The 23,562-nt window shown below is 46.5% G+C and overlaps 1 protein-coding gene across 1 annotated transcript in view; it reads right to left on the reverse strand.

Annotated features, from left to right (window-relative positions):
- LOC311127346 (disintegrin and metalloproteinase domain-containing protein 12-like) overlaps window positions 1–23,562 on the reverse strand; it is a gene marked incomplete at both ends in the record, with an annotated part of 159,927 nt that overhangs the window by 12,376 nt on the left and 123,989 nt on the right. The window contains 4 exon segments of the mRNA XM_084159176.1: window positions 312–420; window positions 872–1,067; window positions 1,406–1,495; window positions 4,832–5,009. Of these exon segments, the coding sequence (XP_084015302.1) occupies window positions 312–420; window positions 872–1,067; window positions 1,406–1,495; window positions 4,832–5,009 (573 nt within the window).

Genomic DNA, 23,562 nt, shown 5'->3' on the forward strand with positions numbered 1-23,562 from the left:
AAGCAATTACATAAATTAACAAATGCTTGATTAGAGATCCAAGAACAATTAGCCGACATGATTAGCATAAAGTGTTCATGAATACTTCAAACTGTAATTTGCCTTCTACCATCTCCAAATTGTGATTTTAATTATTGTTCCTTCCAAGGCTATTTGTCCCATATAATGTGCCATGCTGATTGTCGATTGGCACTCTTGATAATACCAATTCAGATAAACAATGTTGTTTTATTCCTTGGTCTTTCTAGCTAGCTCTTTTTGCTTTTAAGGCAATAGACATGACATACATCACAACAGCTGCTCAGTCTTACCGGGCTTCACATTTGGCAAACAATCCTTTGGAGTCCTTCCCACAGTTCCCGTAAGGATCTCCTGCTGAGTTGACCCTCTCGAAGCAGATCCCTGGGGCAGGTTTGGCTCCTGCAGGATAAAGAGAGAGAGGAAGATAGAAAGAGAGAGAGAGAAGGGGGGGGGGGGGGGGGGAGTGAGAGTGAGAAGGGAAGAGAATGAGTGAGAGAGGGAGGGGAAGAGGGAGAGAGCGAGATGTGATCTGTCAGAGATGTGACAAAGCATAACATGAGCAAAAGGTAACCCCTGACCACCAGATGTTAAGGCAAGTCAACTGAGGAGGAACCTGTCATCATAAAAATGATTGTTTACATGATGTCTGTCAGCTTGTGCTGTCCAGGTGCTGCATGGCCTCTCCCTTGACATTACACTGATTTATAAGCTAGGATTAGTTGTTCTTTAGCTACTTCAAGAGTTAAGGAAAGTTACAGATGTACTCATCTTATCTCTCCAAACATGGAAGACTGTCAAAGACAAAAACATGAATCAAGACTTCTAGTCCATTGGTAGGCGCTCTACTGACCTGGTCCCCATAGTGTGATGCACTGCTGCTCGTGGGTCTGGCAGATACCGTTGTAGCAGTATCCGTCCACTTTGTGGCAGGAGTGCCCGTCGTGCAGGTACACGTTGGCAGGGCAGTGGGGGTTGGCACCAGTACAGAACTCTGGCAGATCACAGGAGTTACTGGACTCTCGACACGGTGTGCCAGCAGGCTTCAGCTGCAGAGAGAATATATATATACACACACAAACAAACAACCACACACACACACACACACACCTCAATGACAATGGAATCAGAAGGGCAAACTAAATTGAACATGTTTGGCATCTTTTGTGTACTGCGGAGGGCCCTGTGCTTGAATACACCTTGATTACATTTTTTTTTTTTACTGTAAACTCTTTCTTGTGTAACACATGCCAATGGAGCAGAGAGAATTAGATTTCCACGCTTTTTGTCATTTTGACAGGGAGGAAAGAGGGAGAAAAGACACAGCCTGAGAGAGCAAAAGTGCAAGGGAGGGAGAGAAAGATAGAAACAGAAAGAGCAGTCTTACCCTGCAGTCCTCGCAGCACTGTCCGTGGGCACACACGGCATCTCCCTTCAGGGTGCAGGTGGTGGCATTGCAGCAGGGGTTCATGCATTCCTGAGAGACACAAAACAAAACAACAAATGGACCTCATTATCGGTCTGGACCCCCGACTCTCAGTTGTTGCTGCTTTGTTCGTGTCAGATCAGCCTTCCAGGTCAGTTGGTCAGGGAGAGCACAGCACAGCCCCTTAACGCTGTGAGCTAAAGCCTGGAGACACAATAATATAATATAATAATAATATGCCATTTAGCAGACGCTTTTATCCAAAGCGACTTACAGTCATGCGTGCATTTTTTGTGTATGGGTGGTCCCGGGGATCGAACCCACTACCTTGGCATTACAAGCGCCGTGCTCTACCAGCTGAGCTACAGAGGACCACTATAGAGGACCACAATACTATGGCACAAACAGACAGGAGAGAGCCCATTCGCTGTCAGGGTAAACATATCTTCGGTCCCTGTACGGGGCTCATATGTTTCGGAATTGGCTTCGCTCTGGTGTTAAAACAGCATTCTGTTTTAATGTCCATTGATGTGCATTCTATACAATGGGTGGGTGGATGTGGAGAGACACAGATCAAGTTTAGGGTGTATTGTAGGTTGGGGTGTGGTAGGGTAAGGGGACATTGTTTGAGATTTTATTGAAGGTGAAGGTAGTGAAAGGATGTTGTAGAGGTATTTGAGTGGGTTGAGGGTGTGGTGAGGTTGGTGGGGCTTTGAGGCTCCTGAGTGCTGGAGATTACAAACACTGAAACACAATGAAAAGAAAAGTTGAGCCGACCACAGAGAGAAAGAGATGAAGTGTACGAAGGGGGGTTAGAGAGAGGCAGATAGGTGATGGTGTGAGAAATTAACTGGGATTAAGAGAGGGAGAGAGGTAGAAGTAGATGGTTAATGTGATAGATTAAAGGAGTAAAAGACAGCGTTAAAGAGTACAGAACAGTGTTGAAATCCCTTTTAGATATGTTATTAGAGGCTGAACTCCAGCTACACCATCTCTCCTTTGTCTTTACTTCCCAACAAGGCCCTGGTGTGTTGACTCTGGTCTGACGACGTGTTGATGCTGATGGGTCAGGACTAGAGGTGGCTTAGTTGGCTGCTGCTTCAATGTTGAAGGGAATTTTATGGGATTGGCTGTGCTCTTGTGGCCTGACGTCAGCCTATTGGGCCCGTGGTGACATCACCGGGTCACGGAGGGGCACGGGGGGGGGGGGGGGTAATGGAACGGCAATATGCCAACCCAAACCACACAGCTGGTATTACGGCTTTCTAATCATTGCCTGATTGGAAATACCTCATACTGTAATTGAGGGGATACTGGTCTCATCATTACTTGACAAATCTGTAAACACTTGAGACCGAATGACATCAGTGTGTATCATCCGAGTAGACTCAAGAGCACAGATATGTTCTGTTTATTAGTTTAGTCATTGGATGCCGCAGTAAATTAGCTAGTCATCTCGGAGAGGAGTGGATACAGAGAGAAGATTATGTGGGTGTATGATGGAATGGGAGTGCTAAAAGAGTTCAATTGTCTGCATATCAAATGCATCTTCATCAAAAGCCTCCGTAACGGTATCCTTAACCATTCTGTCATCCTTAAGACAACAATGACAACAACAACACTCCCACATCCGGTTCATGACCTGCTTTCTTGTTGTTCTGTTTGAAGACTAACACCTAAGCACAGTGCCAAAGGGATTTATCATATTCTGTGGGATGTGAGAGCAGCTGCTGTGGTTGTGAGTTAGAGTGATGCTGAATGCTGCTCCAGTACCTGTTCCCCAGATGTGGGTCTGGACTGGTTTGGACTGGTTTCAGTTCCCATGGCAGCCATGTCAGTGTGGTGCTCTGTTGTTTTGATGGCACAGACAAAGAAAGCTCCACCTCGCCCTGATTACCCTCTTGTTTATTAGGATTGTCACAAATCTGGCCGGCACACTTGATTAATGAGTAAATTAACAGGATGTGACATTGTGGCACAGTATCAGGGCAGTGCTCGGCACATATGGGAGGCTGACAGGGGTCTGAGTAAATGGCTGCAAATAGCTGATGGTCTCCAGTGTTTTGTAATGTTATGCATGGAGTTGTTTTACATATCTATGTCATTGCCTTTGAGGCAAAATAACAATGTTGACAGCATGGCATACAACTATATGTATGCAAATGTGGCAGAGTGATGTTGTTACCCTAGATTATGCACAGGCATTTTATTTTGAAGGAGTTGTACAAAAGGACTCTTATTTTGATAGAGCAGAGAGGACTGGGTCAATGGGTCCCCTCAAGAGGTGATACATTTATTTTTGTATTAATTTACATTCCATTGTATGTGTATTCTTTTATCACAGCTGGGTTGCTGTCATTTAATTTTATGTAAAAACACTAAACTATATTATCTCGTGTTTAAAAAAGTGTGTAATGTCAGGTTTGATGGTGCATCCTTGGTTGGTTTGGTACATTTGTTTGGTAACCTGTTGCTTCCCCTTTTATCGTCCTCTCTTGTCTGCCTATCCTTGGGAGAAGGTATGTTGTCCTCTGCTCCTCTATTTTAAGTGTAAAAACATGTCAATATGTTCTTTAAGTGGGAGTAAAGTTGTCATTTGTGTAAATATATTTTGCTGCAATTCTCATTGTATATAATTATATTTGCCATGCATGAGTGCATTTTAAAAAGTTGTATTTACTGTAGCTCGCTAGCTAGGTTAGCCATGTAGCCTGTGGAGTATGATGGCGTATTGTTTCCATGTACTTAATGGTTTGCTGTGCCCTGACAGGTGCGCGAGAGCATGTGCGCAAGAGCTGACACTACAACCTGTTTTTGTCAACTCTCTGCAGGTATGTTGTAATATCATTTATAATGAGAATTGCAAATTGTTGTGTGTTTTATTTAGTACTGTGGTGTATGTGTTGTGGTGTGCTAGGTGCATGGCATGTGTGCACCACAATACATTTTTGTGAGTTCTCTCGTCTGCCTATCCTTCGGAGAAGGTGCGCGAGAGCATGTGCACATGAGCTGACACTGCAACCTATTTTTGTCAACTCTCTGCAGGTGGCAAATAAATCCCCACAAATCAATCCAGTTCTCAGAGTGACGCTATTTCAGACACAGCGCAGAATTAAGCACGCTACACAAACAAACAAACACAAGCACATTTTCATATGCTTGTGCTTTCTTGTGGGGCTTTGTGTGAGTTGTTGTGCTTTGCTATAGTTTTGACTGCTTGTAGTTACTGTGTGTCATTTGTTGTTATTCTGTGCGAGTGTTCATGGTTTGTTGTATTTCTTTGTGTTCTTTAGTCTGGATAGTGACTGGTGGTCCAATACATTTAGTATTTAAACTGTACAATATGATATGAAAAAAGTTCCTCTGTGTGGTTGAACGTTACTGTACCTCCAGCTCTCCACAGTCACACTCCTCTCCCTCCTCCACGTATCCGTTGCCACATTTCTGTCCCCCATAGAGCACCTTGACCTCAGGCATGTTGTACAGACACATCCCCACTCCCTTCTCCAAACTGGCTGCAAGGTCCTTCTTACTGCAGGTGCTGAACACCGTAGGAAACGGGTACCTAAGGGACAAAGACAATGGCAACTTGTTGAGTGCAAAGTGTTGCTATGTTACATTACACCAGTTGTGGGCACTATCTTTTGATATTGGCACAACCGATATAGAATGCTCCTGGCGTTCAAGGTCAGAGTTTCCATAAAACAGTCCAACAGGCTATTACGTTCAAGAATGATCTGATTAATTCCTATATGTATGTACAGTTAAAGTCAGAAGTTTACATACACTTAGGTTGGAGTCATTAAACCTTGTTTTTCAACCACTCCACAAATGTCTTGTTAACAAACTATAGTTTTGGCAAGTCGGTTAGGACATCTACTTTGTGCATGACACAAGTAAATTGTCCAACAATTGTTTACAGACAGATTATTTCACTTATAATTCACTGTATCACAATTCCAGTGGGTCAGAAGTTTACATACACTAAGTTGAATGTGCTTTTAAACAGCTTGGATAATTCCAGAAAATTATGTCATGGCTTTAGAGGGTTCTGATAGGCTAATTGACATCATGTGAGTCAATTTGAGGTGTACCTGTGGATGTATTTCAAGGCCTACCTTCAAACTCAGTGCCTCTTTGCTTGACATCATGGGAAAATCAAAAGAAATCAGCCAAGACCTCAGAAAAAAAATTGTAGACCTCCTCAAGTCTGGTTCATCCTTGGGAGCGATTTCCAAATGCCTGAAGGTACCACGTTCATCTGTACAAACAATAGTACGCAAGTATAAACACAATGGGACCACGCAGCCATCATACCGCTCAGGAAGGAGACGCGTTCTGTCTCCTAGAGATTAATGTACTTTGGTGCGAAAAGTGCAAATCAATCCCAGAACAACAGCAAAGGACTTTGTGAAGATGCTGGAGGTACAAAAGTATCTATATCCACAGTAAAACGAGTCCTATACCGATATAACCTGAAAAGCCGCTCAGCAAGGAAGAAGCCACTGCTCCAAAACCGCCATAAAAAAGCCAGACTACGGTTTGCAACTGCACATGGGGACAAAGATCGTACTTTTTGGAGAAATGTCCTCTGGTCTGATGAAACAAAAATAGAACTGTTTGGCCATAAAGGCCATCGTTATGTTTGGAGGAAAAAGGGGGCAGCTTGCAAGCCGAAGAACACCATCCCAACTGTGAAGCACGGGGGTGGCAGCATCATGCTGTGGGGGTGCTTTGCTGCAGGAGGGATTGGTGCACTTCACAAAATAGATTGCATCATGACGAAGGAAAATTATGTGGATATATTGAAGCAACATCTCAAGACATCAGTCAGGAAGTTAAAGCTTGGTCGCAAATGGGTCTTCCAAATGAACAATGACCCCAAGCATACTTCCAAAGTTGTGGCAAAATTGCTTAAGGACAACAAAGTCAACGTATTGGAGTGGCCATCACAAATCCCTAACCTCAATCCTATAGAAAATGTGTGGGCAGAACTGAAAAAGCATGTGCAAGCAAGGAGGCCTACAAACCTGACTCAGTTACACCAGCTCTGTCAAGAGGAATGGGCGACTTATTGTGGGAAGCTTGTCGAAGGCTACCCGAAATGTTTGACCCAAGTTAAACAATTTAAAGGCAATACTACCAAATACTAATTGAGTGTATGTAAACTTCTGACCCACTGGGAATGTGATGAAAGAAATAAAAGCTGAAATAAATCATGCTCTCTACTATTATTCTGACATTTCACATTCTTAAAATAAAGTGTTGATCCTAACTGACCTAAGACAGGGAATTTTTACTAGGATTAAATGTCAGGAAGTAGTTTAAATGTATTTGGCTAAGGTGTATGTACACTTCCGACTTCAACTGTAATTCCTGGTTCAAATATACTTTAAAAGTAAACTTAGGATAAGTGAACTCATAGTAAATGTATACGTGCCAGAAACTAACAAACCCAGACAGAGCTCAGACAAACTATAAAGGCTCTACTGACATATTAACAGGGTTGGGGAGTAATCTGAGTACAGAAAACTAACTGTAATCAGTAATGTTACCAGCTAAAATATTTAAATCAGATTACAGATACTTTAGAAAAACTAGATGATTACTTCTTGGATTACTTTTAAATTCAGAAAGGATGTTAGTGAAAAAATACATTATGACACCTTTCTGTTTCTGAACGACATTCAATTTGGCATATAAAAAATGTGCTAGTTAAAGTTTGTTCCACCTGAGCGAGTCTGACCCCAAGTCAGAGACCACTATGATGACACACCAAATGCGTTTGATGGATCAGTTTTGTCTTCTTCTAATACCTCTTAAGGGGAAAGTAATCCAAAAGTGACATTACTGATTATAATTTTGGAGAGGTTACTAGTAACTAACGGATTACATTTAAAAAGTAACCTACCCAACCCTGCTTGTTCATTCATAAGGCCTTGGCTCATATTTAACGGTCTTCCGACATCAGATGTGCTCTGATTCAACACAGTTTCATAAGCACAAAGACAAACAAACAAACAAGCAATAAAACAAAGACACAGCTTGGTCTGCAAGCCCCTTAGTTCATAAATATGTATCCGCCGCTCAGGCAGACCTAAGTCTTCAATCACAGAGGATATTGGGTAATCTGCGCCGTTTGAAGAAACCGACTTCTGAAGCGGAGGGCTATGGGGAAATTACACATGCCTCTTAGTGCGTGTCTGTGTGTCTTCAACAACAACTTAATATTCTACTAATACTACGCAGTGAAGCATATTTTAAACATGACGATCAGACCTGATCAGACCATTAGCTGCAGCCAAGCTTGTGGCACATACAGTACATTATTGACATTTCTACCAGTCTGTGTGTGTCTACATAAGTAACTAAGTAAGAAAATCATAAATAATAACATCCTAAATATAGAGAAATGTAAACTTGTCATTGCGTGGGCCAAAAAAGATTTGAAGCTAAACCTTGACATTGGACAGAATCACTTTCTTTAACGTGACATTACACATAGTCGGGTTGTAGCTAAAACTTGGCATCTGGTTTGTGAGGGGATCTGTGATGCTTCGCCTCAGCCTAGTGGGGATTTGGCAGCTGTAGTTCTATGGACATTGCACTGTTATCGGTTCACTCTTTAGTGGGCCTGCTAGGGGCGCAGAGATCAGGCGGGCCAGCCAGAAAACACATTGTGCTTCCTCCATACCACTGAGGAAAAACACACTGAACTCACTTACAACAACTCCCTGGGAGTAGTGATGACCACCACCACACCAACATGTCTTCTCCCTTAATCCACACGCTATGGTTCGAAATGTGTTTACCCCTGCTCTTTAGGGGGTGACCAAAGCTAGGGTGAGCAGGGCTACACCAAGCCACTGAGCAGGCCCTCGTAAATAGCATGCTTGCTGTTGATAACATACCAGAGTGGTGGAGCCCCATAATCTGTGTGGGGAAAAACACAGGCCGACAAAGCTTAACTCCACTAGCAAACAAGGCAATCTGCTGCAACCAGCCTGAGACTGTCCATCATCTCCTCCCCAGCTGAGGACCCAGAGCAGGTCCACCAGGCCTGGGGAGAGGCGTGGGCTCTGCTCTAGTCCTTTAATACAGTTGTGGAATTTGGATCCCCCTACACCCCAGTGACTGTTTTAACAGCTGATACCACGTGCCGGCTACGCTGTCCGGGAAATAATATTATGAGAAACTATACTTTTCAGTGGATAATATTAGCTTAAAACCCCCATATTTTCTCCATGTGCAGTCAAGCAATGTAGATCTAATTAGGACTAGGAGGTGTTGGGGCGGATGCCACATAATGGTCGTAGAGTATCCATTTCAAACCTAGTCATCCTGCAGGGCCTGATTGACGGACAGTATGAAAGGCAACAAGGGTTGTTATTTCACAAGTAAATAAGGTTCTTCATAAAAGCCTTAGATGACACAGAACCTCATTCATATTCGGATCACGCCTTGATAGCTCATAAGATGAATGGGCATTCATACTGTCACGCCCTGGCTCTGGGGACTATGTTATGTTGAGCCAGGGTGTGTAAGTCTATGTTTGTATATCTATGTTGGCCTGAGTGACTCCCAATCAGAGGCAACGAGTGTCAGCTGGTTGTCTCTGATTGGGAGCCATATTTAACTGTCGGTCTTTTCACTTTGTGTTTGTGGTTTCTTGTTCCGTGTTGGTTTGTTTATGTAACCAAGGACGTCACGTTTTGATCGTGTGATCATTCGTATAATAAATATGTTTGCTTTCAACGCTGCGCCTTGGTCCGCTTCCTGTAACGATCGTGACAGAAGAAACCACCATAACAGGACCAAGCAGCGTGAAGAAGAGAGAGGATGGACTTGGGAGCAGTGGAGTAGGAGTCTCGACTGGGCCAAGCCAAGAGAAGAGGAGAGAGGTTGGACTTTGGAGCAGTGGGGTGAGAGTCTGGCGAGAACGATGGAGGCCTGGCCCACGGGGAGGAGAGACCCCCAGAACATTTTTAGGGGGGGGCTCACGACGTCGGGGCAGCAGGAGGCCGCGATAGAGCGGTCCAGCGGGTTGGCAGAGGAGGCCGCCAGGTTACGGGAGTCACTGGTCACCAGGGGGAAGGAGGTTGTAGAGGCACGGCGAGAGGTACTGGCGTGTGTTGCCAGTCCGGTCCGGCCTGTTCCTGATCCCCACGTAGGGCCAGTGGTGTGTGTTCCCAGTACGGGCCGGCCTGTTCCTGCCACTCCCACCAAGTCTGTGGTGCGCGTCGCCAGCCCAGTCCGGCCCATCCAAGCTCCCCGCACCAAGTCGGTGGTGCGCGTCACCAGCCCTGTCCGGCCCGTTCCTGCTCTCCGCACCAAGTCTGTGGTGCGCGTCGCCAGCCCAGTCCGGCCCATTCCTGCTCCCCGCATCAAGTCTGTGGTGCGTTTCGTCAGCCCTGTCCGGCCCGTTCCTGCTCTCCGCACCAAGTCGGTGGTGCGCGTCGCCAGCCCAGTCCGGCCCATCCAAGCTCCCCGCACCAAGTCAGTGGTGCGCGTCGTCAGCCCGGTCCGGCCCATCCAAGCTCCCCGCACCAAGTCAGTGGTGCGCGTCGTCAGCCCGGTCCGGCTCATTCCTGCTCCCTGCACCAAGTCAGGGGTGCGCTTCGTCAGCCCGGTCCGGCCCGTTCCTGCTCCCCGCACCAAGTCAGTGGTGTGCTTCGTCAGCCCAGTCCGGCCTGTCCCTGCTCCACGCACCAAGCCTACGGTGTGCGTCGTCAGCCTGGTAAGGCCCGTTCCTCCTCCACGCACCAAGCCAGGGGTGCGCGTCGTCAGTCCAGCACAACCCGTGCCTGGGTCATGTCCGGAGCCGGATCCGCCGCCGAGGCGGAGTGCCCACCCGGTCCCTCCCCTGTTGTGGTTGTTTGGCGCGGTCGGAGTCCGCGCTTTGGGGGGGGGGTACTGTCACGCCCTGGCTCTGGGGACTATGTTATGTTGAGCCAGGGTGTGTAAGTCTATGTTTGTATATCTATGTTGGCCTGAGTGACTCCCAATCAGAGGCAACGAGTGTCAGCTGGTTGTCTCTGATTGGGAGCCATATTTAACTGTCGGTCTTTTCACTTTGTGTTTGTGGTTTCTTGTTCCGTGTTGGTTTGTTTATGTAACCAAGGACGTCACGTTTCGTTGTTTTGATCGTGTGATCATTCGTATAATAAATATGTTTGCTTTCAACGCTGCGCCTTGGTCCGCTTCCTGTAACGATCGTGACACATATCTTACTTAGCGCAATGGCAATGATGACAGACAGCACCTTATGTACTCCTGGGGGGCTCAGACGCCGACAGCCTCGGTTATTACTAACAGGAGTTCAATGCCAGGCAGACACACAGAGGGAAAGACAAAATTGATATGATCTGATGTGCTCTTTCGTCAGCCGGTCTGAGGAATTACACATAATTGATTAACATTTTTCCTTGGAACGCTTTGAAAGTAGAGAGGGCAAGGACAACAATCTGCACTGCAGTCATATTCAGGTTGCCAATGTTCCATGTCTCCTCCTCTGCAACAACAAGGCCTTGTAAATCTCTGTTGACTTCGGACATCGAGGATTTGGGACCATCTGTGCTCATGCCACACATGCAGAGGTATCAGTCACACTGATATGGCAATGTTGTGCTGAGGCAGAGTTTGGGCTGCCACCCCTGGTTACTAACAGTAGCGTTTCTCTGAAGCTAGCCTACATCAGGGGGCCCAGAAGACTGTTGTCAATCTGATCAAGTCAAACAAGGAGCCTCTGGGTTCAGTGGCTGAGTAAATGCCAAGGAGGATTGGGGGCTGGCATGGGTTTCTGTTGACAATGGAGGTGGTGGGTGAGGAGACTCTCCGCAACATAAAAGTAAACTGTTACTCACACACACAGATACACGGACGCATGCTGGCGCACAACTCAGTCAACCAACCCCATAATTAGTCAATGTTCCCTTGACATTGGTAGTTATTTCCCCCTCTCCGGAGGTTCAACTTGAATGTGCAGCCCAGTTATACGCCGTGCTGTGGATCTGTGCTCTACCCAAATACACATGATACAGCCCCCTAACTGGGCCTACCCAAAGCAAACTTATTTGAGGTTGTCTGTGCTGCCACAAATGACACAATCCACTAGCATGAAAATTCCCCACCATCCCTGATGCTTTCTCAGCTCTCTCACTCTAAGATCTGTCATACTTCAAATCAGGAGCCCACCTTTCTTTGGGATCTACTTTATATATGCTATACAAACCCAATCCTGTAACTGTATATCCCAACTAAGCAAGCCCACCACATCTCTCTTTCTCTATCTCTTCCTCTATTCTTCTATAACAAATCACAGTAAATAAAAGGCCACTGGCCACTTAGTGCTTGTCTAGCCTATCAAAAACCTGTCTCAGTGGATCTCAATCTGAGCCCTGTCCCTGATTACAGCTGGCAGTGTCAGTGATAATCACATATTTTAGATGCAGCCTGTCCTCCACACCATTAGCAAGTCTGAGTAAAGAATGTCCCGACACAACACCCAGGCAGCTACACAGGGGTCACTGGCTGCCTGCCTGCTCCTCGGCTTCTCACTTTCTGTGGATGAAGCAGGACTGAGGGACAGAGACAGTGTGCACTATGGTAAAGAAGGCATAAAACTGTGAGGAGGAAATTAGTTTCAGATTAGACTTCTGAAATGACTGGTTTTATCAACAAGCCACTGTAAATTCAGCCTCGAGGCGGATGTGTTTGACTGGCTGAAATAACGTTTGCATATCAAGCTGACGTGTATATGTGAACGAATTAACGCACACGCACACACACACACACACACACACAGAGACACAGACGCACACACACAGTGTGTGTTTGCATATATTTAGCATACACACTAACACACAGAACTGCAATGCCTTATTTCTTGTCTTGTGTGTGTGCTCAGTGGCCTTTCAGCTGAAGTGAACTGAGGACATTGTAGGATTGTTCCCACTGAACCATCATACTGTTGAAAACAGAGCATTGTCTGAGTTATATTTTAACTGGGGTTTAGCCCTGAGGTTCTTGAGTAGAACATACAGCGAGAAACAATGTCTTCACCTCAGAAAAACAGACATGGCAGTGCAGTTTTGCCTTATCTGCACTGCCTTACACAGAGTGTGTCAATTAAAGCACACATACTGTGTTAACAAATATACAATAGCTGACAACAGGGTGTAAGGATAACCAGGGGAAACTGTTGAGCGTGAAAAACCCAGCAGTGTTGCAGTTCTTGACACAAACCTACTACCATACCCCTGGAACCTACTACCATACCCCATTCAAAGGCACTTAAATATTTTGTCTTGCCAATTCACCCTCTGAATTGCACACATAAACAATTAATGTCTCAATTGTCTCAAGGCTTAAAAATCCTTATTTAACCTGTCTCCTCCCCTTCATCTAAACTGATTGAAGTGGATTTAACAGGTGACATCAATAAGGGATCATAGCTTTCACCTGGATTCACCTGGTCAGGCTATGTCATGGAAAGAGCAGGAGTACTCAATGTTTCATATACTCAGTGTATATTTCCACACTATGAGGTTGGAATGATACTGTGAAAATGAGCTGTTTGAAAAGACTGCCTGGAATTTCAGCCTGTTTTGGTGGGATAGAGTTTTGGCCGGCCTGGTGACATCAGGTTGATAGACCAACAAGAAAGAGAGTTCTAAACCTCTCTGCCAATAACAGTTAGTTTTCTGTTTTCTCCTCCCCACTTAGACCACTCCAACACAGTCCTAGCAAAATTCTGGCTTGAGAAATTGCTCTTTGCAAAGTAGCTGTATATACACTACCAGTCAAAAGTTTGGACACACCTACTAATTCAAGTTTGTTTGTTGTTTTTTTTACAATTTTTTACATCGTAGAATAATAGTGAAGACATCAAAACTATGAAATAACACATACGGAATCATGTAGTAACCAAAAAAGTATTAAACAAATCCCTTTGCCTTGATGATGTCTTCGCACACTCTTGGCATTCTCTCAACCAGCTTCATGAGGTAGTCACCTGGAATACATTTCAATTAACAGCTGTGCCTTCTTAACAGTTAATTTGTGGAATTTCTTTCCTTCTTAATGCGTTTGAGCCAATCAGTTCTGTTGTGACAAGGTAGGGGGGGTATACAGAAGATAGCCCTATTTGGTAAAAGACCAAGTCCATATAATGGCAAGAACAGCTCAAATTAGCAAAGAGAAACGACAGTCCATCATTACTTTAAGACATGAAGGTCAGTCAACATGGAACATTTCAAGAACTTTGAAAGTTTCTTCAAGTGCAGTCGCAAAAAACCATCAAGTGCTATGATGAAACTAGCTCTCATGAGGACCACCACAAGAATGGAAGACCCAGAGTTACCTCTGCTGCAGAGGATAAGTTCATTAGAGTTACCAGCCTCAGAAATTGCAGCCCAAATAAATGCTTCACTGTCACGGATCCCCCCGGTACTGCTGCTCATTCCGTTCACCTGGTCTACGTCACCGGCCTTCTAGGCGTCACTGACCTGGTTCATTACCACCAACCCCGGATTGTCTTGTCTCATTACAAACACCTGGTTCCCATTCCCCCTGATTAGTATGTGTATATATGTGCCCTCTGTTCCCCATTGTCCTTGTCGACTATTGTCCCATGTCCGTTGGTCTCGTGAGTACAGTGTATTGTGCTCTTGTTATTAAGGGTCTTGTCCCGTGTATTTTGTAGAAGTTACACCTCGCTCTTTTTCATAGTTTTAATGTCTTCACTATTATTCTACAATGTACAGTGAGGGAAAAAGGTATTTGATCCCCTGCTGATTTTGTACGTTTGCCCACTGACAAAGACATGATAGGTATATAATTTTAATGGTAGGTTTATTTGAACAGTGAGAGACAGAATAACAACAAAAAAATACAGAAAAACGCATGTCAAAAATGTTATAAATTGATTTGCATTTTAATGAGGGAAATAAGTATTTGACCCCCTTTCAATCAGCTGATTCACAGCCTGTCGATGACAGTCCCTCTGGCTCTGGGCTCTCTGTGTTTTCACTGGCCCTGGCTCTCACTGTTGTCATTGGAGCCAGGCCATGAAAAACACAGTAACACTATTCTCAATTATGTGCTCATAAAACAACATAGCAACACACTGGAAGGAAACGGCATAGGGCTTGCAAGGGCATCCTTCGAAAATAGATGCCATCAGGTCTGTGAATAAGCGAAAGACCGTTATCTGCCTGTCGAAGTAACCAGAAAAAATGATATGACCTTTTACCCAAAAATTGCAGAAAAACTCTGTGTGCACCAGAGTTAGCAGTGAGCTCATTCTGTTATACTAATGCAACATGAATTGAGAAAAATATATGTTAAGTCATAAAATTAATGCCCCTTTAGAGTATGCAGGGTATCTTTTAGTGTGTTTTAAAGGACCAATGCAGACGTTTTTATCTCAATATCAAATCATTTTTGGGTAACAATTAAGAATCTTACTGTGATTGTTTTCAATTAAATTGGTTAAAAAAAGTATATACAGTACCAGTCAAAAGTTTGCACACACCTACTCATTCAAGGGTTTTTCTTTATTTTTTACTATTTTCTACAGTGAGGGAAAAAAGTATTTGATCACCTGCTGATTTTGTACGTTTGCCCACTGACAAAGAAATGATCAGTCTATAATTTTAATGGTAGGTTTATTTGAACAGTGAGAGACAGAATAACAACAAAAAAATCCAGAAAAACGCATGTCAAAAATGTTATAAATTGATTTGCATTTTAATGAGGGAAATAAGAATTTGACCCCCTCTCAATCAGAAAGATTTCTGGCTCCCAGGTGTCTTTTATACAGGTAACGAGCTGAGATTAGGAGCACACTCTTAAAGGGAGTGCTCCTAATCTCAGCTTGTTACCTGTATAAAAGACACCTGTCCACAGAAGCAATCAATCAATCAGATTCCAAACTCTCCACCATGGCCAAGACCAAAGAGCTCTCCAAGGATGTCAGGGACAAGATTGTAGACCTACACAAGGCTGGAATGGGCAACAAGACCATCGCCAAGCAGCTTGGTGAGAAGGTGACAACAGTTGGTGCGATTATTCGCAAATGGAAGAAACACAAAATAACTGTCAATCTCCCTTGGCCTGGGGCTCCATGCAAGATCTAACCTCGTGGAGTTGCAATGATCATGAGAATGGTGAGGAATCAGCCCAGAACTACACGGGAGGATCTTGTCAATGATCTCAAGGCAGCTGGGACCATAGTCACCAAGAAAACAATTGGTAACACACTACGCCGTGAAGGACTGAAATCCTGCAGCGCACGCAAGGTCCCCCTGCTCAAGAAAGCACATATACAGGGCCGTTTGAAGTTTGCCAATGAACATCTGAATGATTCAGAGGAGAACTGGGTGAAAGGATTGTGGTCAGATGAGACCAAAATTGAGCTCTTTGGTATCAACTCAACTCGCCGTGTTTGGAGGAGGAGGAATGCTGCCTATGACCCCAAGAACACCATCCCCACCGTCAAACATGGAGGTGGAAACATTATTCTTTGGGGGTGTTTTTCTGCTAAGGGGACAGAACAACTTCACCGCATCAAAGGGACGATGGACGAGGCCATGTACCGTCAAATATTGGGTGAGAACCTCCTTCCCTCAGCCAGGGCATTGAAAATGGGTCGTGGATGGGTATTCCAGCATGACAATGACCCAAAACACACGGCCAAGGCAACAAAGGAGTGGCTCAAGAAGGAGCACATTAAGGTCCTGGAGTGGCCTAGCCAGTCTCCAGACCTTAATCCCATAGAAAATCTTGGAGGGAGCTGATAGTTTGAGTTGCCAAACGTCAGCCTCAAAACCTTAATGACTTGGAGAAGATCTGCAAAGAGGAGTGGAACAAAATCCCTCCTGAGATGTGTGCAAACCTGGTGGCCAACTACAAGAAACGTCTGACCTCTGTGATTGCCAACAAGGGTTTTGCCACCAAGTACTAAGTCATGTTTTGCAGAGGGGTCAAATACTTATTTCCCTCATTAAAATGCAAATCAATTTCTAACATTTTTTGACATGCGTTTTTCTGGATTTTTTTGTTGTTATTCTGTCTCTCACTGTTCAAATAAACCAACTATTAAAATTATAGAATGATAATTTCTTTGTCAGTGGGCAAACATACAAAATCAGCAGGGGATCAAACTCTTTTTTCCCTCACTGTATGTGTTTGTTTTGGGCTTCGTCCCCGTCGTTTTTCTTTACGTACCTTGTGTTGGGTGGAGTAAATAAAACCCCTAATACGTATTCCTGTGCCTGTCTTAAAATCATTATACAACGTGACAGAATAATCTACCCATAAAAATGGAGACAGCGGGAAAGGCAGAGTTGGTGACCATCGTAGAGACAGTCCAGCATCACGAGGACTGTCTCTCCAGACTCGGCAGCGCCATGGACAGCGTGCTGGCAACCATGCTGCGGTTGGAGGGGAAAGTGCAGTCCCTCCAGTCTCCAGCACCGGTTCCGGCACCAACCCCCACACCACCACTACCTGCCTCCGTTCCATCCGAGCCGGTCTGCTGAATACCCCTGTCCCTTCTGGAGCGATTTGACGGCTCAACCTCGCTCACTACGCCAAGGCTGTCTCCGGGAGAGACAGGGTTGCCACAGTCATCTTGGCACTGACTGGACGGGCCCTGGATGGGGTGCCGCAGTCTGGGAGACGGGCGGACCTGAGGTCGAGTCCTCTTCCGCTCGGTGTTTGATCATCCTGTGGAGGGCCGTGAGGGGTGTGAGCGTCTACTCCGACTACACCAGGGATCGCCCTGGAGTTCCGGACCATCGCAGCCTCCACCGGATGGAACGAGTCTGCTCTGGTCACCGTTTTCCGCAGCGGACTGCAGGAGGTACAGATGGAGTTAGCCTGCCGTGATGACAACCTGTCACTCGACCAGCTCATCAGCATGGCGATCCGTTTAGACAACCTCCTGTGGTCCCGACGAAGACCTGCGCGGAATCCGGAGCCCATGGCAACACCTGCTCCGTGGCCAGAGCCGATGGAGCTGGGCTCTGCACGTTTGCCTGAGGCAGAGTGGAAGAGAAGGAGGAATCTGGGCCTCTGCTCCTATGGTGGAGAAAGGGGTCATTTCTCTTTGACCTGCCCTCTATCCACTAATAGGCGAGGAGGTGACAAGCCAGGGAATTCCCCTGCTCCAACGCAGGGAGGATGCAAGATCTCCTCTCCTTTTCTGTCAACTCAACCAGTGTGTTTTTCCATTAAATTCCCGAATACCCTAGCCCCTCATTCCCGTTAGCTCTGATTAATTCCGGAGCTGCCGGGAATCTTTTAGATAGCACACTGGCCACTGCATTACGCATTCCTTTGGTTCCCCTACAGTCACCCATTCCAGTTTGAGCCCTGGATAATTGTCAAATAGGGACAGGGCTCGTACATCATATCACTGTTCCCGTTTCTCTGCTGACCCATGACACTAATTTAGAACAGATCACCTTTTTTGATTATAGACACCCCCACGCACCCCGTTGTTTTAGGTCTCCCCTGGTTGAGTTGGCATAACCCTGTTATTTCCTGGTCCGAGAGGAGACTGCTGGGTTGGTCGCAGGAGTGTCAGGGGAGGTGTCTCGTGGTGTCTGTCAACACCACTATGGTGGAAAGTCCGGACCACACCACTCAAAAGGATTTACCGGAGGAATACCAGGATCTGGACCGGGATTTCTCTAAGACCCAGGCTACACACCTGCCTCCTCATCGCCCCTGGGATTATGCCATTGACCTGCTGTCTGACACAGTCCTCCCGAGAGGACACGTCTATCCCCTCTCCTACGCGGAGACCGAGGCCATGGAGACCTACGTACAGGAGAGCCTCCAGCAGGGTTTTATCCACCCCTCTACGTCACCAGCCTCCTCAAGCTTATTTTTTGTTAAGAAGAAAGATGGGAGACTGCGCCCCTGCATTGATTATCAAACACTGAACAAAGACACCGTTAAGTTCAGCTATCCTTTACCCCTCATCCCAACCATCATCGAACAAATGCATGGGGCGCAGAACTTCACGAAACTGGACTTGAGGAGCGCCTACAATCTGGTGAACATTTGTGCAGGCAACGAATGGAAAACAGCTTTTTGCACGACCACAGGGCATTATGAGTTTCTTGTAATGCCCTTTGGCCTGTCTAATGCTCTTTCAGTCTTCCAGGCCTTTATTAACGAAGTGTTTCGGGACATGCTGGGACGGGTTGCAGGGGTTTATATAGACTACATTTTGGTCTATTCTGCTGACCGAGCTAAGCATGTCTCGTTAGTCAGGTCTGTGCTGGGAATACTTTTTTATTACTTTTTTTATTTCACCTTTATTTAACCAGGTAAGCCAGTTGAGAACAAGTTCTCATTTACAACTGCGACCTGGCCAAGATAAAGCAAAGCAGTGCGATAAAAACAACAACACAGAGTTACATATGGGGTAAAACAAAACATAAAGTCAAAAAATACAACAGAAAATATATATACAGTGTGTGCAAATGTAGCAAGTTATGGAGGTAAGGCAATAAATAGGCTATAGTGCAAAATAATTACAATTAGTATTAACACTGGAATGATAGATGTGCAAGAGATTATGTGCAAATAGAGATACTGGGGTGCAAATGAGCAAAATAAATAACAATATAGGGATGAGGTAGTTGGGTGGGCTAATTTCAGATGGGCTGTGTACAGGTGCAGTGATCGGTAAGGTGCTCTGACAACTGATGCTTAAAGTTAGTGAGGGAGATAAGAGTCTCCAGCTTCAGAGCTTTTTGCAATTCGTTCCAGTCATTGGCAGCAGAGAACTGGAAGGAATGGCGGCCAAAGGAGGTGTTGGCTTTGGGGATGACCAGTGAGATATACCTGCTGGAGCGCAGACTACGGGTGGGTGTTGCTATGGTGACTGTTGGAGCATAATCTCTATGTTAAACAGGACAAGTGTTTGTTTTTCAAGCGGTCCGTGTCTTTCTTGGGCTACCTCATATCCACGGAGGGAGTGGAGATGGAGGAGCAACGCGTCAGCGCAGTCAGGTCATGGCCCATCCCCACTTCCGTAAAAGCAGTCCAGCGTTTCCTGGGGTTCGCCAACTATTTCCTGAGGTTCATCCGGGGCTTCAGCATGGTGGTCGCGCCTCTTACCTCCCTGCTGAGAGGAGGTCCCCAGCGGCTTCGTTGGACGGCGGAGACGGAGAGGGCGTTCGAGACGCTGAAGACACGCTTCACCACTGCTCCCATGCTGGCACATCCCGACCCCTCAGTCCCCTTCATCGTCGAAGTGGATGCCTCTGAAGTAGGAGTCGGGGCAGTGCTGTCCCAGCGCACAGGAACCCCACCAAAACTGCGGCCCTGCGCCTTCTACTCCAAGCAGCTGAGCCCCGCCCAGAGGAACTACGACGTAGGTGACAGGAAACTCTTGGCGGTCAAGAAGGCTCTGAAGGCATGGAGGCACTGGCTGGAGGGGTCCAAACACCCTTTCCTGGTGTGGACAGACCACAGCAACCTGGAGTACATCAGGGCAGCGAAGAGGCTAAACCTGAGACCAGGTTCCAATTCACGCTTTCCTATAGGCCTCGCTCGAGGAACGTGAAGGCGGATGCCCTGTCTCGCCTCTATGACGCAGAGGAGAGGCAGAGAAAGGAGACCCCCATCATCCCTCCATTCCGTATCATCGCGCCAGTGTTGTGGGACGTAGACGCCGACATACGGCAGGCCCTGCATACGGAACCCGCACCTGCACAGTGCCCGGAGAACTGCACCTACGTGGACACGGGTGTGCGGGACCGCCTCCTTTCCTGGGCGCACACAGCGCCTGTGTCGGGTCATCCTGGAATAGGCCGTACCAGTGCCTGCCTGACTGAGAAGCACTGGAGGCCCACCTTGGCTAGGGACATCCGGGTTTACGTCTATTCCTGCTCCATCTGTGCTCAGTCTAAGACACCCAGACACCTCCCTTACGGAAAGCTCCTTCCCCTGCCAGTTCCACAACGACTCTGGTCTCACCTCACGGTGGACTTTGTCACTGACCTTCCCTCCTCCCAGGGGAACACCACCGTTCTTGTCATTGTGGATCAGTTTTCCAAAGCATGTCCCCTCCTTCCTCTGCCTGGGCTCCCATCGGCCATGCAAACCGCGGTGGCTCTTTTTACGCACGTCTTCCGGCACTACGGGATCCCAGAGGACATTGTGTCAGACCGTGATCCTCAGTTCACCTCACACGTATGGAAAGCGTTCATGGAATGCCTGGGGGTCACGGTCAGTCTCACCTCCGGGTACCATCCTCAATCTAATGGGCAGGTGGAGAGGGTCAATCAGGAAGTGGGCAGGTTCCTGCGGTGTTACTGTCAGTACAGGTCGGGGGAGTAGGCGGATTTTCTACCTTGGGCTGAGTACGCGCAGAATTCCCTCCGCCACTCCTACACTAACCTCACTCCTTTCCAGTGCGTGTTGGGATATCAGCTGGCCCTGGCACCATGGTATCCGAGCCAGACCTAGGCCCCTGCAGTGGACAAGTGGTTTGGGCCGTGCGTCGGCACAAGGAACAGGCCAAACTCTACCGCAGCGAGGCGCCTGTTTTCTCTTCAGGCGACCGGGTCTGGCTCTCCACCCGGAACCTGCCCCTCCGCTTGCCCTGCCGGAATCTGAGCCCGTGGTTTGTGGGGCCGTTTAAAGTCCTGAGGAGGGTTAATGAGGTAAAGTACCGTTTGCATCACCCTGCCGATTACAGCATTAACCCGACTTTTCATGTCTCTCTCCTCAGGCCAGTGGTGCCTGGTCCCCTCGCTGAGGCTGGACCCAGTGACGCCCCGCCTCCTCCTCTGGACATCGAGGGAGGTCCGGCATTCGAGGCGTCGGGTGGGGCGTCTGCAGTACCTCATCGAATGGGAGGGTTATGGCCCAGAGGAGCGGTGCTGGGTTCCTAAGGTGGACATCCTGGATGCTTCGCTGACCAAGGATTTCCACCGTCGGCGCCCTGACTGACCCGCACCGCACCTGGTTCCCATTCCCCCTGATTAGTATGTGTATATATGTGCCCTCTGTTCCCCATTGTCCTTGTCGATTATTGTCCCATGTCCATTGGTCTCGTGAGTACAGTGTATTGTGCTCTTGTTATTACGGGTCTCGTCCCGTGTATTGTGTAGAGGTTACACCTCGCTCTTTTGTTTGGGTTACATCCCTTTGTTATATATATATATGTGTTTGTTTTGGGCTTCGTCCCTGTCATTTTTCATCATGTACCTTGTGTTGGGTGGAGTAAATAAAACCCCTAATACGTATTCCTGCGCCTGTCTTCAAATCATTACACAACGTGACATTCAAGTCACAAACACATCTCAACATCAACTGTTCAGAGGGGACTGTGTGAATCAGCCCTTCATGGTCGAATTTCTGCAAAGAAACCACTGTTAAAGGACACCAATAAGAAGGAGAGACCTGCTTGGGCCAAGAAACACGAGCAATGGACATTAGACCGGTGGAAATGTGTCCTTTGGTCTGGAGTCCAAATTGGAGATTTTTGGTTCCAACCGCCGTGTCTTTCTGAGACGCGTTGTGGGTGAAAGGATGATCTCCACATGTGTAGTTCCCACCGTGAAGCATGGAGGAGGAGGTGACATGGTGTGGGGGTGCTTTGCTGGTGACACTGACTGTAATATATTTAGAATTCACTACCACAGCATTCTGCAGCCATACACCATCCCATTTAGTTTGGGCTTAGTGGGACTATCATTTGTTTTTCAACAGGACGATGACCCAACACACCTCCAGGCTGTATAAGTCGCTCTGGATAAGAGCATCTGCTAAATGATGTAAATGTAAATGTCAATACCAAGAAGGAGAGTGATGGAGTGCTGCATCAGATGACCTGGCCTCCACAATCCCCCGACCTCAACCCAATTGAGATGGTTTGGGATGAGTCGGATGGCAGAGTGAAGGAAAAGCAGCCAACAAGTGCTCAGCATATGTAGGAACTCCTTCAAGACTGTTGGAAAAGCATTCCATGTGAAGCTGGTTTAGAGAATGCCGAGAGTGTGCAAAGCTGTCATCAAGGCAAAGGGTGGCTATTTGAAGAATCTCAAATATAAAATATATTTTGATTTGTTTAACACTTTTTTGGTTACTACATGATTCCATATGTGTTATTTCATAGTTTTAATGTCTTCACTATTATTCTACAATGTACAGTGAGGGAAGAAAAGTATTTGATCCCCTGCTGATTTTGTATGTTTGCCCACTGACAAAGACATGATCAGTCTATTTTAATGGTAGGTTTATTTGAACAGTGAGAGACAGAATAACAACAAAAAAATCCAGAAAAACGCATGTCAAAAATGTTATAAATTGATTTGCATTTTAATGAGGGAAATAAGTATTTGACCCCTCTGCAAAACATGACTTAGTACTTGGTGGCAAAACCCTTGTTGGCAATCACAGAGGTCAGACGTTTCTTGTAGTTGGCCACCAGGTTTGCACACATCTCAGGAGGGATTTTGTTCCACTCCTCTTTGCAGATCTTCTCCAAGTCATTAAGGTTTTGAGGCTGACGTTTGGCAACTCAAACCATCAGCTCCCTCCAAGATTTTCTATGGGTTTAAGGTCTGGAGACTGGCTAGGCCACTCCAGGACCTTAATGTGCTCCTTCTTGAGCCACTCCTTTGTTGCCTTGGCCGTGTGTTTTGGGTCATTGTCATGCTGGAATACCCATCCACGACCCATTTTCAATGCCCTGGCTGAGGGAAGGAGGTTCTCACCCAATATTTGACGGTACATGGCCTCGTCCATCGTCCCTTTGATGCGGTGAATTTGTTCTGTCCCCTTAGCAGAAAAACACCCCCAAAGAATAATGTTTCCACCTCCATGTTTGACGGTGGAGATGGTGTTCTTGGGGTCATAGGCAGCATTCCTCCTCCTCCAAACACGGTGAGTTGAGTTGATGCCAAAGAGCTCGATTTTGGTCTCATCTGACCACAACACTTTCACCCAGTTCTCCTCTGAATGATTCAGATGTTCATTGGCAAACTTCAGACGGCCCTGTATATGTGCTTTCTTGAACAGGGGGACCTTGCGGGCACTGCAGGATTTCAGTCCTTCACGGCGTAGTGTGTTACCAATTGTTTTATTGG

Source organism: Coregonus lavaretus (genome assembly GCF_964263955.1).
Source record: "Coregonus lavaretus genome assembly, chromosome: 1".
Taxonomy (NCBI): Eukaryota; Metazoa; Chordata; class Actinopteri; order Salmoniformes; family Salmonidae; genus Coregonus; species Coregonus lavaretus.